General features: G+C 54.2%; 1 protein-coding gene across 1 annotated transcript; it reads left to right on the top strand.

Annotated features, from left to right (window-relative positions):
• The first annotated feature begins 6050 nt into the window (after positions 1-6050).
• Positions 6051-8839, top strand: FOXC2 (forkhead box C2). Its single transcript, XM_068411339.1, has one exon. It carries the CDS (start codon positions 6440-6442, stop codon positions 7919-7921), a length of 1482 nt encoding a protein of 493 aa, XP_068267440.1. The 5' UTR covers positions 6051-6439; the 3' UTR covers positions 7922-8839.
• Positions 8840-12516: the final 3677 nt, after the last annotated feature.

The following is a 12516-nucleotide window of genomic DNA, read 5'->3' as shown; positions in this document are numbered from 1 at the left end:
GCCCCGCCCCTCCCGGACGCGTCTACGGCGGCGCGGAGGGGCCAAAACGCCTCGAAGGCGAAACGGGGGAGAAGTGGGGACGGAGAAAATGGGGATGGTGTCTGGTGATAGCAGCCAGGAAGGGCCGCTCTTGGGCCGCCTTCGCCTGAGCGAGGCGAGCCCCCGCGGAGGGGGGAGCCCGTGCGCCCGCCGGGGCCCCCTTTTGCAGTGTAAAGGCCGTGAGGGAACTTGGGCCTAATGGAGCGTCCTTCCCTCAGGCGGCCGGGCCTGGTGTGAGGGTGTGCACTGAGGGAAAACGCTGCTTCACACCCGGTGTGCGCCCGCGGCGGGCTGGGCTTGCTTCGCTGGGTGTCTGTGGTTGTGGGCTGCTTCCAGGCTGTACAGTGAGCTGCCAGGCGTCTTCCTGCCCGGGCTCAGGGCGAGCAATGTGAGGGGACACACACCCCAAAATCTGCACCAGCATCACTGATCTTTCTCAAGTTAAACATAGAAAAGGACGTGCCTTCTCACTAACGGGGTAGTGACCCCTAAGGTTATAGAAAGACCATGGTCTTTCAGTCATGTGTTATAGCTGGGGAGAAAAAACACCCCACTTCTCACAAAATAAACTCCCAAATCTATTATTTTTCCATTTAAACTTCTCTGGTCATGGATGAAGCAACATCCAGCCTTTACGTGAGCTTCCAGGTCTGCCAGCTTTCAGAAAGTACACTTCTCGCTTGCATTTGATAGGATAATAAATTGTTTGCATGATTTATTATTTATAGAATTAATGTATTTGACAATTACTCCAAGAAGAGGGAGGACATTGAGAATCCCGACATTCCTGAGCGGAGTGGGATGAAAGGGTCATGGGAACAATGAAACGGAGGTTTATTTTAAAGTGTGTCGGGGAAGAGGGGGAAATGGCTTTTGAATTTGGTTTCTAATCTGCTTGGCTTGGATGCTACCGATACACATCCACCGTCGGAGCTGACTGTTGCTCTGCCAACCAAAAAGCGGAACAAATTCGGATGCTCTTCTCTGAATAGTTACAGATGTAGCCGGGCAGATGCAAACGCATTTTCTCTCTGTGGCTGCTGTTGATTGCTGAACTGTTTTTTTCACAGTGCGAATCAAAGGCCAGGACTCTGCTGGGTTCAGGAGTCTTTCCCCCTCCAACTATCTGTGTTTTTCAAACGCAATTTAGTATTAACGTATTGGGCTAAACACTGCGGAGCAGCTGCGGTGAGCCTGAGGCTTCACCTTTCCACCAAAGTCCCTCGTAAGCATTCAAAGAAAATACTTAGAGCCCTGGTTCTGCAACAGGGTGCATTTAGGAAGAGCCTTTTCACTACCTTGGAGTGCTGCTGGAGCCAGTGGGAATCTGTCCAGGCATAATAGACCACCCATGTGGAGCTGGGCTGAAATATTTGAAGCTCATTCCTCCACTTCCTACTCACGGAAAACTCCCAGTGACTTTGATATCTCTGCGGGGAGTTTGGGATCAGGCCTTTGGTGAGCAATTTACAACCTCTCTGTAATTCAGCATTGCGATTTGCACTCCTGGGCTGCTAGTGCCGGCACTGTCCGTCTGTCTGCTGTCACCCAAAACCACCGTGGTGCAGCTCACGGGACTCGTTTCTGCTCCAACACACTCTCTTCCTCCTCTCCTTTGAGGAAGGGAACGTGAGTGAGGTAGCAACAGTGCTGCTAATTAATACATTACCAAGCAATGGGGGCTGAGATCCTACCAGACCACCTACATCTCCCTCCAACCTCCATGCAACACACTCAGTAAAGCTGTTCCTTACGTGGATTTGGCTTCCAAACCAGAGGGCCTGGGCTGACTTTCTAGAAATCAGGGTACTTTGTCTTAAGCAGATGAGGAGTTTGCTAATAGGTGATGTCTTTTCTGCTGGTTCAGTTCTCTGCTTTGATTCTACAGGTCTGAAATTTGCTCCAAATGACTTTTCCAGGGTCTCTTCTATTCATGCATAATGCAGCCTTTAGCATTAGCTCTAGCAGCCTGATGTGGCTCATATAGATGCCACTGGAAAGCCTCTCTTTTCAGCTGGAAGCAGACAGGACCACCAACATCCTTATAAATGGAATTAGTCTATTGGAGGTGCCTGAATCACTTCTAATACCCATTTGACCAAATTGAATAAAATACACTTGTGAAAGAGGTTAAAAAAGGATCCTGGGCTTTCATACAAAAGACAAAATGCAGCTCTTGCTTGAAACACCCACAATTTGTGAAAACACCTAGAAAAAGGGAGTGCCAGACTAACACAAACCCCGTGAACAACGCAGAAATAAACTCCTTGTGCTGCAGGAATCATTTCGCTGAAGTGCAGGCTGAACACACAAGGGCAGCCACGGAAAACAGATGAAATGCACCCAAAGAGGAGCACTGAACTAGCGATGTCGCTCTGCTTGGTTTTCAATATTGAAAATTAAAAATTGTCTATAAATTTTAAAGGCAACAGTTTTTAATGAGGTTTTTGAAACGGGTTTCCATGTGTGAATAAACAGTGTATGACTGAATTCTTGTGCTTACAAAATAACCCGGCAAAGAAGCCGCGTTAGGGCAGGTGGGGCTGGCCAGAGCTGACCTGTTTGAGCTCAACAACATCGCCTGCTGCTGGGAAATCGCTGTGGGGTTTGTGTGAGCCCCCCACCCCCTGCGGTGGGTGCCCTCTCCTGGGCCGGTCACCAGTACAGGGGCAGAACTGGTGAACGAGCAGAAAGCTGTGTGCATCGGTGGGTCTTAGCTGGACTGATGCCGCTGTTGTCATTGCCAAGGCATAGCTTTTCCTTTCCTTTCCTTTCCTTTCCTTTCCTTTCCTTTCCTTTCCTTTCCTTTCCTTTCCTTTCCTTTCCTTTCCTTTCCTTTCCTTTCCTTTCCTTTCCTTTCCTTTCCTTTCCTTTCCTTCCTTCCCCTCTTTCTTCCTTTCCTTCTTTCCTTCTTTCCTTCTGTCTTTCCTTCTCTTTCCTTCTCTTTCCTTCTTTCCTTCTTTCTTCCTTTCTTCCTCCTTCTTTCTTTCTTTCTTTCCTTCTTTCTTTCTTTACTTATTTATTTCCCTCTTTCCCTCTTTCCCTGCCATCTTTCTTCCTTTCTCTCTTTCCTCCTTTCTCTCTCTCTTTCCTTCTTTCCTTTTATCTTTCCTTCTTTTCTCTCTCTCCCTTTCTCTCTCTCTCTTTTCCCACCACTCTCATGCTCGCTTTCTCTCTTGTTCCCGTTCTCCATTCTCTCTCTCACACTCCTTGATCTCTCTTTCTTGCCCGCTCACTCACTCGCCCTCTTTTTCTTTGATTCTCTGGCCCATTCCCCCCCCCCCATCTCGCTTTCCCCTCGCCTCCTTTCTCCCCATCTCCCCTTCTCTCTCTCCCTGTCCCCTCTCCTCCTTCCCTGCCCGATACTCCCGCACCACCGGGGCCCCGGGGCGGGCAGCCGGTGCCGGTGCGGTGCCGGTGCGGCGGTGCAAACCCCCCGGTGTCCCCTGGGGGGCAGCACACCCCGCGCGGAGCCCCCGGGGCGGGCAGGTGAGCGCTGCCCCCGCCGCCGGGCACCGGGACCCGCCGCCGGGACCGGCCGCGCCGACCACCCGCCCGCCCCGGGGGAGCCGGCGTGGGGAGACCCCGCGAGGAGGTGAAGGGTTCAGGTTGTGGCTCTCGAGTGCTGGCCAAAGGCGAATAAAAGCCGCGGAGGGCAAACCGCCGCCCGCCCGCCCGGGCTGTGCGGGGAGCGCGGGCAACGGCCGCTCCGGGGTCCGGCGGCGGGAGGGACAGAGAAACCCGGGGTGGGAGAGCGTTTCCCCCGCGCCTCTTGCTCTCTCGCTTGAAAGGACTCCTCTCTTTGCGCTCCCCCGGCTGCAAGCTGCCTATTTTTCATAATGATGATTTTTCTTTTTTTTTTTCCTTCCTGCGATTTGAAGTTTGGGCTTTTCCGAGCCCGTCGGTTCAGTCTCTGTTAAGTTCCCAGCTGCAGCAAGCAAAGACCTGTTGCTGCTTCTTGGTTTTCTGTAGAAATTCATCTCGGTAAAGTTTTCAGCCGAGGAGAGGTAAGGTTCCCGCAGGGTTATTTCTCGAGGGTGTCCCAGGCTTCTAGGAAGGGACAGCTGTAGGACGCCGCAGGGGTGGCTTGGGTCAAGCTTTTGCATTTACAAATCCCTGCCTTTTAAAAAGTTATACGGCTCAAGAAATCCTGTGTGCTTGTGTACGCTAAGAAAACGCCCCAGTTTTTGTGAGAAATATGATTTCTTTGAAAAACGAAGATAAAAATGGGAAGTCGTTCTCAAATTATTCCAGGGGGAAAAAAAAAAAGTTTTCTCGATGCTTATACATTTACATGAAAAGTATCAGCAGCCCTCGCAGGATTTACTATTGGTTTTCATAAAAAAAAAGTCCCCCGAACATGCGCTCTGTTGATGAAAACCTCCCAGAACATTTACATTTATTCCCATCAAAATTAAATAACAATTTCGAAGCGTCCGGCGAAACTTTCCAACCAATTTTTCCATCGCAGATCCTTTTTAACCATATCTCCTTGTAAAGGAGCTGCCTCTTATTTTTTATTTTTTATTTTTTCCAGCGGCAATCGTGTAAAATCGTTCCCTTTCTTATTAAGAAAATCTTCGGTAATTAACGGCACCGCCGAGTTCCCACGGCTGCGATCTTGTCCCCGCCGCCCCGGCTGGGAGCGCGGAAGGGACCGTTCGTACCAGCAGCCAGCAAAAAATCCCCGTCTGATTTTGGGGGAAAAAAATAATATATATATCTTTGTTTAAAGCCTTACGAAGCCCCACAAATTGCATGGAGGGAAAGGGAGAATTACAGTGTAAGAAACCAAAAAAAATCACCGCTTAGAAATCAGAGCAGGAGCAGCCGGGCTCGGGGGAGGCAGCGGGAAGGAGCCCTGCCGAAGTGACAGCTAATTAATTTCACCCTTATCTTGGTCTCTTCGGGCTCGAATCGATTTTGCAGTGACTGAGGGTTTTGTTTTTTTCCTTGGAGGAGAGGGGAAGGGGGGAAAATCGCTGTTTCCCACCTTCATTTCTTGGCTGGGCAAATCCACGCTTCTCCCGGGTGGGAAAGCAGTTTTCCCAGTACCTGAGTTTACACTTGGTCACCATGCGTCCCTAATTGTCCCTCTCTGATTGCCTCTAATGAAATCATTAGAGAAAAGGCAGAGGGGGTGGATTTCACAGGCACGAGAAAATCCGCCTCAATGGCCGGAACGAAAAAAAAAAAAACAAAAAGCTGCTGAAGTGCGCTCACTGTTTTCTTTTTAAAAAATAATAATAATAAAATACCCTCAAACTCCCCCCAAAGCGGCAGAGGAACCCCTGAGCCCCCGGCGACGGCGGGGCCGGGGTGCGAGGGGCAAAGCGGGGCGAGATGCCGCTCGCCACCGGGCGAGCAACGTGGGGAGGGACCCGTTAGCCTTTGCCTATTTCCCTTAAAATAAATATATTTAGAAAAAGGGGAAGAAGGACCTGCCTGGCGCAGGAGCACCGTGCTATCGGCGTCGCGGGGATGAGCGCGGTGTCGCGACACCCGCCGTCCTTGAGATCACAAAAAGTGCTTAAAAACGTGACTTTCGGGTGAAGCGCGAGGGAAGGTGCCGCGGGCGAGGCCCGGCGCTGGCTCCTTTTGGGGCCAAAACGTTAAAATTATAGAAGCGGGGGAACGTATATAATTTTTTATGCGTGTGTATATAATTTGAGAGTAACGCGAGGGGCGCGCGTGTGTGTGTGAGTGTGTGTGTGCGTGTGGCGCGTGCCTGCGTGTGATGCTCGCGGACGCCACCGCATCCCCGCCGCCGCCGCCCTCCCATTGGCTGCCGCCGCGGCTGCGCGCTCCGCCATTGGCGGGCGGTGGCGGCGGGGGGCGGGGCCAGCGGGGAGTAAAAGCGGGCGGGCGGGCGGCGCGGGGCAGCTCGGAAGGCGGCAGCGCGGCCGGCGGCTGGGCGGCCCCGCGCACCCCCCGCACCCCGCGCAGCCCCGCACCAGGAGCCGGCGGGGCCCCCTGGCTCCGGAAGATTTCAGGCCGTTGTTGTGACAAGAGCTGGGTTTCCGCAAGGCTGCTTTTTCTGCTTTTTGCTTTCTTTTTTTTCCCTTTTTTATCATTTTTTTTTTAAATAATTCCCTTTTCCTGCGAGAACAGGCCCCCCCACACCTCCCCGCTCCCCGCCTCCCGCTCCGCAGCAGCGCCCGTAGGTGTGTAGACAAGAATCACAGTAATAAAGAGGGAGGGAGAGGCCGCCAGAGACCACCCTGCCCCCGGCCACCCGAAGGATGCTGCTGCGGTGCCGCTGCTAGAGGACACGCTGGGATTTAGCTCGTCTCTGAGACTCTCTCTCTCCCCCCTCTTCCTTCTCCGCAGAGGGGTGAGGCCCTTCCACCCTCCTCCTCCTCCTCTTCCTCTCCTCCCCGGCCGCGGGAAGCCCCTCTCCATGATGCAGGCTCGCTACTCCGTCTCGGACCCCAACGCTTTGGGAGTGGTGCCGTATTTAAGCGAGCAGAACTATTACCGGACGGCGGGGACGTACGGCGGCATGGGCAACCCCATGAGCGTCTACTCGGGCCACGCCGAGCAGTACGCGGCGGGCATGGGGCGCTCCTACGGCCCCTACCACCCCCACCAACCCACCGCCCCCAAGGACCTGGTGAAGCCACCTTACAGCTACATCGCCCTCATCACCATGGCCATCCAGAACGCCCCCGACAAGAAGATCACGCTCAATGGGATTTACCAGTTCATCATGGACCGCTTCCCTTTCTACCGCGAGAACAAGCAGGGCTGGCAGAACAGCATCCGACACAACCTCTCCCTCAACGAGTGCTTCGTCAAGGTGCCCCGCGACGACAAGAAGCCGGGCAAGGGCAGCTACTGGACCCTGGACCCCGACTCCTACAACATGTTCGAGAACGGCAGCTTCCTGCGCCGCCGGAGACGCTTCAAGAAGAAGGATGTCTCCAAGGAGAAGGAGGAGGCCCGGGAACGGCTGCTGAAGGAGCAGCCCAAGCCCCCCGGGCTGCCCGGGGCCGACCTCCCCAAGGAAGCCTCCTCCTCCTCTTCCTCTTCCTCCGCCTCGGCGCCGGCCTCCGAGAAGAAGGTGGTGATCAAGAGCGAGACGGCATCTCCCGAGCTGCCGGTGATCACCAAGGTGGAGACGCTGAGCCCGGCCAGCGGCGGGGCCCTGCGGGACAGCCCCCGCAGCGCCGCCTCGCCCCCCGCCGCCGCCTCCCCCGAGGGCTCGCTGCCCGAGCATCACCCCGCCGGCAACGGGCTACCGGGCTTCAGCGTGGAGAGCATCATGACCCTGCGGACTTCCCCCGCGGGGGATCTCAGCCCGGTGAGTGCCGCCTCGGGCAGGACGGGTGCCGGTATGCCGCTGGGCTACCCACCGGGGCAACCGTCGGGCTACAGCGCGGCGTGCAGCCAGGCCCTGGACACTAGTGGGAGCTACCACTGCAGCATGCGGGCCATGAGCCTCTACAGCGGCGAGAGGCCGGGCCACATGTGCGTGCCCCCCGCACCGCTGGAGGAGGCTCTGGCCGAGCATCCCACCGGTGCCCCGTCGCCCCTCGGCACCCTCAGCTTGCCCTCGGGGCAGGAGGGTGCGTTGGGGACCGGGCATCCCCACGGCGGCGGAGGCGGCGGGGCTGCGGGGGGGAGCGGGCAACCCACCGCCTCCTGGTACCTCAACCACGGGGCTGAGCTGAGCCACCTGCCCGGGCACACTTTTGGCTCCCAACAGCAGACTTTTCCCAACGTTCGGGAAATGTTCACCTCGCACCGGCTGGGGATGGAGAGCGCATCGCTCAGCGACCACCAGGTGAGCAGCAACTCCGCCTGCCAGATCCCCTACAGATCTGCGCCCTCCCTATACCGCCACGCCGCCCCTTACTCCTACGACTGCACTAAGTACTGAGTAGCCGCCAACCCCCCTCCCCGCCTAGGGCCATCCGCCAAAAAGAAAAAAAAATTTTAAAAAAATTATTAATAATAATTATTATTAAAAAAAAAATCAGGAGAAATAAAACCACACCAAACGCTTCAGACGGAGGGGAAAAAAAAAAAATCTGACAGCTTCCCCGTGGATCTGGGGGCCACAGAGTTTGTAGATCCCGAGCCCCGTTTCGGGCCTCCTTAAATTCCAGGCAAGTAAATTCTACTTGAAAAAGGGGATCTCTCCTAAAAAAAAAAAAAAAATAAAGGAATAATTCTATATATATATGTCTATCTAAAAGTGGCAAATTTTATATGCTAAAGTATAGGGGGTCTCAGAAAAAATAAGTTATGGACCAATATCACAACGACCATTTATACGTTTTAGAAGAAAAAAAGTATATAAATATATATATATAAATATATGTCCTGGGTATTTTTTAAGTTCTCTGTTGTGCTGTAAAAAATGTGTGGATTTCTAATCAGGCTGATTTTCAGAGCCATTAATATAATATTTAAAGTTGAGTTCACTGGATTATTTTTGTCTCGCCCAACGATTCCTAACTTCCAAATTAATGACAAGTGATTTCTTCTTTTTCTTCTTCTTCTGTGTACAATTATGCAATAGAGTTTCTTTCGTTTTAGAGCTGTTCTTTTCGCAAGACGAGGAAATAATTTATTTTTTGCTGGTGGATTTTTTTTTTGAAAGAAAAAAAAAAGACAAAGTATCTGATACTTTTTTATTATTATTTACGACGTGTGATGTTTTGTATAATAGATTTCACCTTGACCATTCCTAAGGACTATTTGCTTTAACCTGCTTCAAAGTTCGTTTGTCTTATGTGGTCCTAATTGTTGTACTTACCTTAAAATAAATCCATGCTGTTTTTTTCTGCTCCAAGTCTGGCGCTTGTCTGTGTATATATGTGTTTTTCGCAGTTTTTTTCTCCCTTCACCTTTCCTTCACGCGGAAAACTGCTTGTTTTTAAAACAAAGTCGATTTCCTGGAGCCCTGAGGTTTATTATTATGATTATTTCTTTGATAAAAGGTTTAATTCACGTAGAGAGCTGGAAGTTACACAACTGCGGGAGGGGGGAACGAATAGGGACCGTGGGGACGATCGGGTCTGAGCACCCTCAGTCTCAAATCTTTGGCCAGTCTGAAATTTAGGGAAATTTCCCAGGCCTCTGATGGGGAGAACGGGGCGGGGGTGGGGGGATAAGGAGCCTCAGGGAGGAGGATTTGGGCTTCCCTCGCCCCGGCCCTACCAGCGCCGGCCTTGTGCGGGGCTTCGCGGCTCTCCGCGCCCGCAGCCGGCTCTTCCCACGACAGAAAACAAACAAAATTCCCTCTTTCTTTTTTATTTATTTTTTTTAAAGGAAGCCCGAAAGGTTACGAGTGGGTGCGGGTGATAAGAGCAATCGTTTAAACCCGAGCTCACTGCAGAGTCTAAAAACAAGGTGGAAAGTTCACTTCAGACTCATTTTTTCAGCTTAAAAACCCTCTCCCGTATGAAGATTTCGCTGATTTTAACCTTCTCTTTATCTGTTTAAGCTCCTATTCGCAATGCCGGGCACTGACAGATGCTCTGCCTTCTCCCCAAATCAACCTTAACCTGTTAAAGCAGCTTTAACCAAGCCCAGAAGCGCAGGGGAACAGCAATGCTAAAGCATGGAACTGCCGGGAAAGCCTGGGGCAGACTTTACGAGGGCTCCTTGGGACTTCTCAAGCCCAGGTCGCTGGAGCCCGGCTCCTTTCTCAGCTGCCCCGACGCTGCAGAGGCTCAGCCATCCAATATTTCCTGGGGACATTTCCCGGCCGTGCCCCCCTTCCACCTCCCGCAGCCCCCCAAGACCTCTCGGAGGGGTTAGGGAGCGGTTATACCCGTGGTAGGCTGTTAAAATCGATGATATAAATTGGTTTTGATGGGGTAAAATTCGCATGCGCTGGGAAGCTGGCAAAAAGCACTGAAACTCTCGGTTTAAATGAGAAAAAATATCCGAGACTCACTTGATCTGTATTTTAAGGAACATTCTTGTAAAACTCTTGCCATTTTTCCTGGCTCTCAGAGGGTGGTTTTTATTTTTTTCTTTTCTTTTTTTTCCTTTTTTTTAATGCAACAAAATCCAAACTGCCGTTTTAAAGAGAGAAAATAAATAGGGTAAAAGATAAAAAAAAAATAATTTAATAGGGTAAAAGGGTAAAAAAAATAAATAGAGTAAAAGGGTAAAAAGAAATAAAGGGGGGAAGAATTCTTGCCCCGGCCCAGCCCTCTTCCCCGCGAGTTTTCTCCCCTCGTGGAGCCCACGGCAGGGGAGGGCCGGGTGGGTGCTTGCCCTCCTGGAGATGGCTGAAGTCAGGTGGCTGCTGTGGGTTTTTGGTTTTCCCACACGCGTCGAGAAATCCCGGGGCCGCTGATGCTCCTACGCCGGGCAAGAGCTGCTGGGCACACGGGGACCCTTCCCCTCGACGGTCCGTGCTCGGGCAGGGATGCCGGGGGTGCGGTGCAACCCCCCGGGGCTCTGCCACCTTCCCCCTCTCCCCGCTGCTGCTGGACAGTTCCTGGGGGTGGCCGCAGCTTGAGCCGGGCTTAGGGGTCCCCTCTCCCCCCACAACCCCTTGCTGGTGGGTTTTTTCCCCACCCCATGTCGGTGGGATGCTTCTGCGTGGGGTCTGCGCTGCTCCAGGCCCCTCTCCCCCTCCCCACTGCGCTGCACTCCGGCTTGGGCGATGGCAGGATTTCAGGATTTCGGGATTTGGGGATTTCAGGAGTTTAGCAGAAAAAGCAAAGCCCTCTGTGAGGTGCTGAGAGCAGTGCGGGCCGGGAGCGCGCAGGATCAGGCCTGCGGGAACAGCATCCAGGGCAGGGTGGGCTGATTTCACAGGCGAGGTGAGAGCGAAGTGAGGGTGCAGGGACCTTTTTCGGGGTTGTATTTAAAAGCTGAGATATGGAGGTATCGCTAACGCGATAGGCATCTGTCGCGACAGGTGACTTCAGTCCGGCCAGGGCAGAGGGGGAGGAAGGGAGGAAGGAGGAAGGCCCAGGGTAGCTGCTGCAGACAGCCGCGGCCGGATCGGGCCCCGCCGGCCCTCGCAGCTGAAGGATCAGCATAAACTCCCCCCGTAGCAGATAGGAGGGCCAAGCTCGGCCCGGGGGGGGCTGCCTGAAGCTGCTGCGTGGCCGCTTGCACCGGGCCAGGGCCCAGCGGGGTTCCGGGCAGCGGATGAGGATGGTGGATGGGTTTTTATTTCTTTATTTATTTATTTGTCTTCCTGCGCTGCCATTATCCTACGGCTTTGCAAACCTGTCCGACAGCCCAGACACCTCCGGTGTTCGGGAGGGGAAGGGACAGCGGTTTTCCAGCTCGTCCCAGCCGAGAAGGTCCCTGCACAAGTGGTCCCCGCAGCCCGGCCGAGGCAGCGTTTCCCTGGTGCTGCAGGACCCGGGTAAAACACAGTCCCTTTAGGAAGCTCCCCAACCCTCTGCAGAGCCCGGGCACAGCGCTGTCTGGTCCCCCCCAAGCCGTCCCACCTCCCCTGGAGCTCGACAACGCGCCGTGGGAAGGCACCGCACAGGAGGCTGTTGGGGAAGGCCGCTCGCTCCTCTGTCACTTTGGAGGGGACTTTGCAGAAAGTCCGTACCAGGCGCTGCCAGGCCGGGAGAGAAAGAAAAACACCCCTAAGCCTGGGTCAGTATCGAGCGACCTCGCAACTGTACAGCGCCGTGCACGGGGAGGGGGCGAGGGGGGCGCAGCATCCCTCGGGCTGGGATGCAGCAGGGAGTGGGAGCACTGATTTACACCCCCATTCCCTCTGAACTGGGCTGCAGCAAGGAGTGGGGAGCACTGATTTACACCCCCGCTCCCCTCGGGCCGGGATGCAGCAAGGAGTGGGGAGCACTGATTTACACCCCCATTCCCCCTGAACCGGGCTGCAGCAAGGAGTGGGGAGCACTGATTTACACCCCTGCTCCCCCTGAACCGGGCTGCAGCAAGGAGTGGGGAGCACTGACCTACACCCCCGCTCCCCCCGGGCGGGAGCGCTCCTCGCTGCTGCTTTAAAAGGGGCTTGTCAGCTGGAGAGGAGGGGAAACACGTCCAGGAGCGCCTCCACCGCCGGCTCCGCTGTTTTTTTTTTTCCGTTCAGGGGAAGAGCGACGGTAAGAACAACAGCAACAATAACAACAAAGCCCCTCTCCGCCGCGCCGCTCGCTTCCCCGGCCCCCCCCCGCAGCCGTCGGAGCCGCTCGGGGGGCTGCTCCCGGGCGGATAACGCTGCGAGCTCCAGCGATGCCGCCGGAGGGAGAGAGACAGCAGACAGCATATGAGCTGGGAAGAAGGAGCAGAGAGAAAAGCCGCATCCCCGCCTCCAAGGATTTCCTACCGCGAAGAGGGGAAAACAAGGAGGAAGCAAGAATTTTACTGGGGGAGGGAGCTCGGGGAGTGAGCGGCAGCCCGTGTGCCTGTCTCCTGCCGTACACGCGAGTATTTATTGCTTTAATAATCCGTGCTTGGAGTGTCCCAAGGAGCGGGGGACTCCCGGAGGTGGGGAGAGGAGGGGATTGGGGGGGGGGGGAC

This window comes from Nyctibius grandis, chromosome 12, assembly GCF_013368605.1.
Source record: "Nyctibius grandis isolate bNycGra1 chromosome 12, bNycGra1.pri, whole genome shotgun sequence".
Classification (NCBI taxonomy): Eukaryota; Metazoa; Chordata; class Aves; order Nyctibiiformes; family Nyctibiidae; genus Nyctibius; species Nyctibius grandis.
This window is presented reverse-complemented; position numbering and strand designations above follow the sequence as displayed.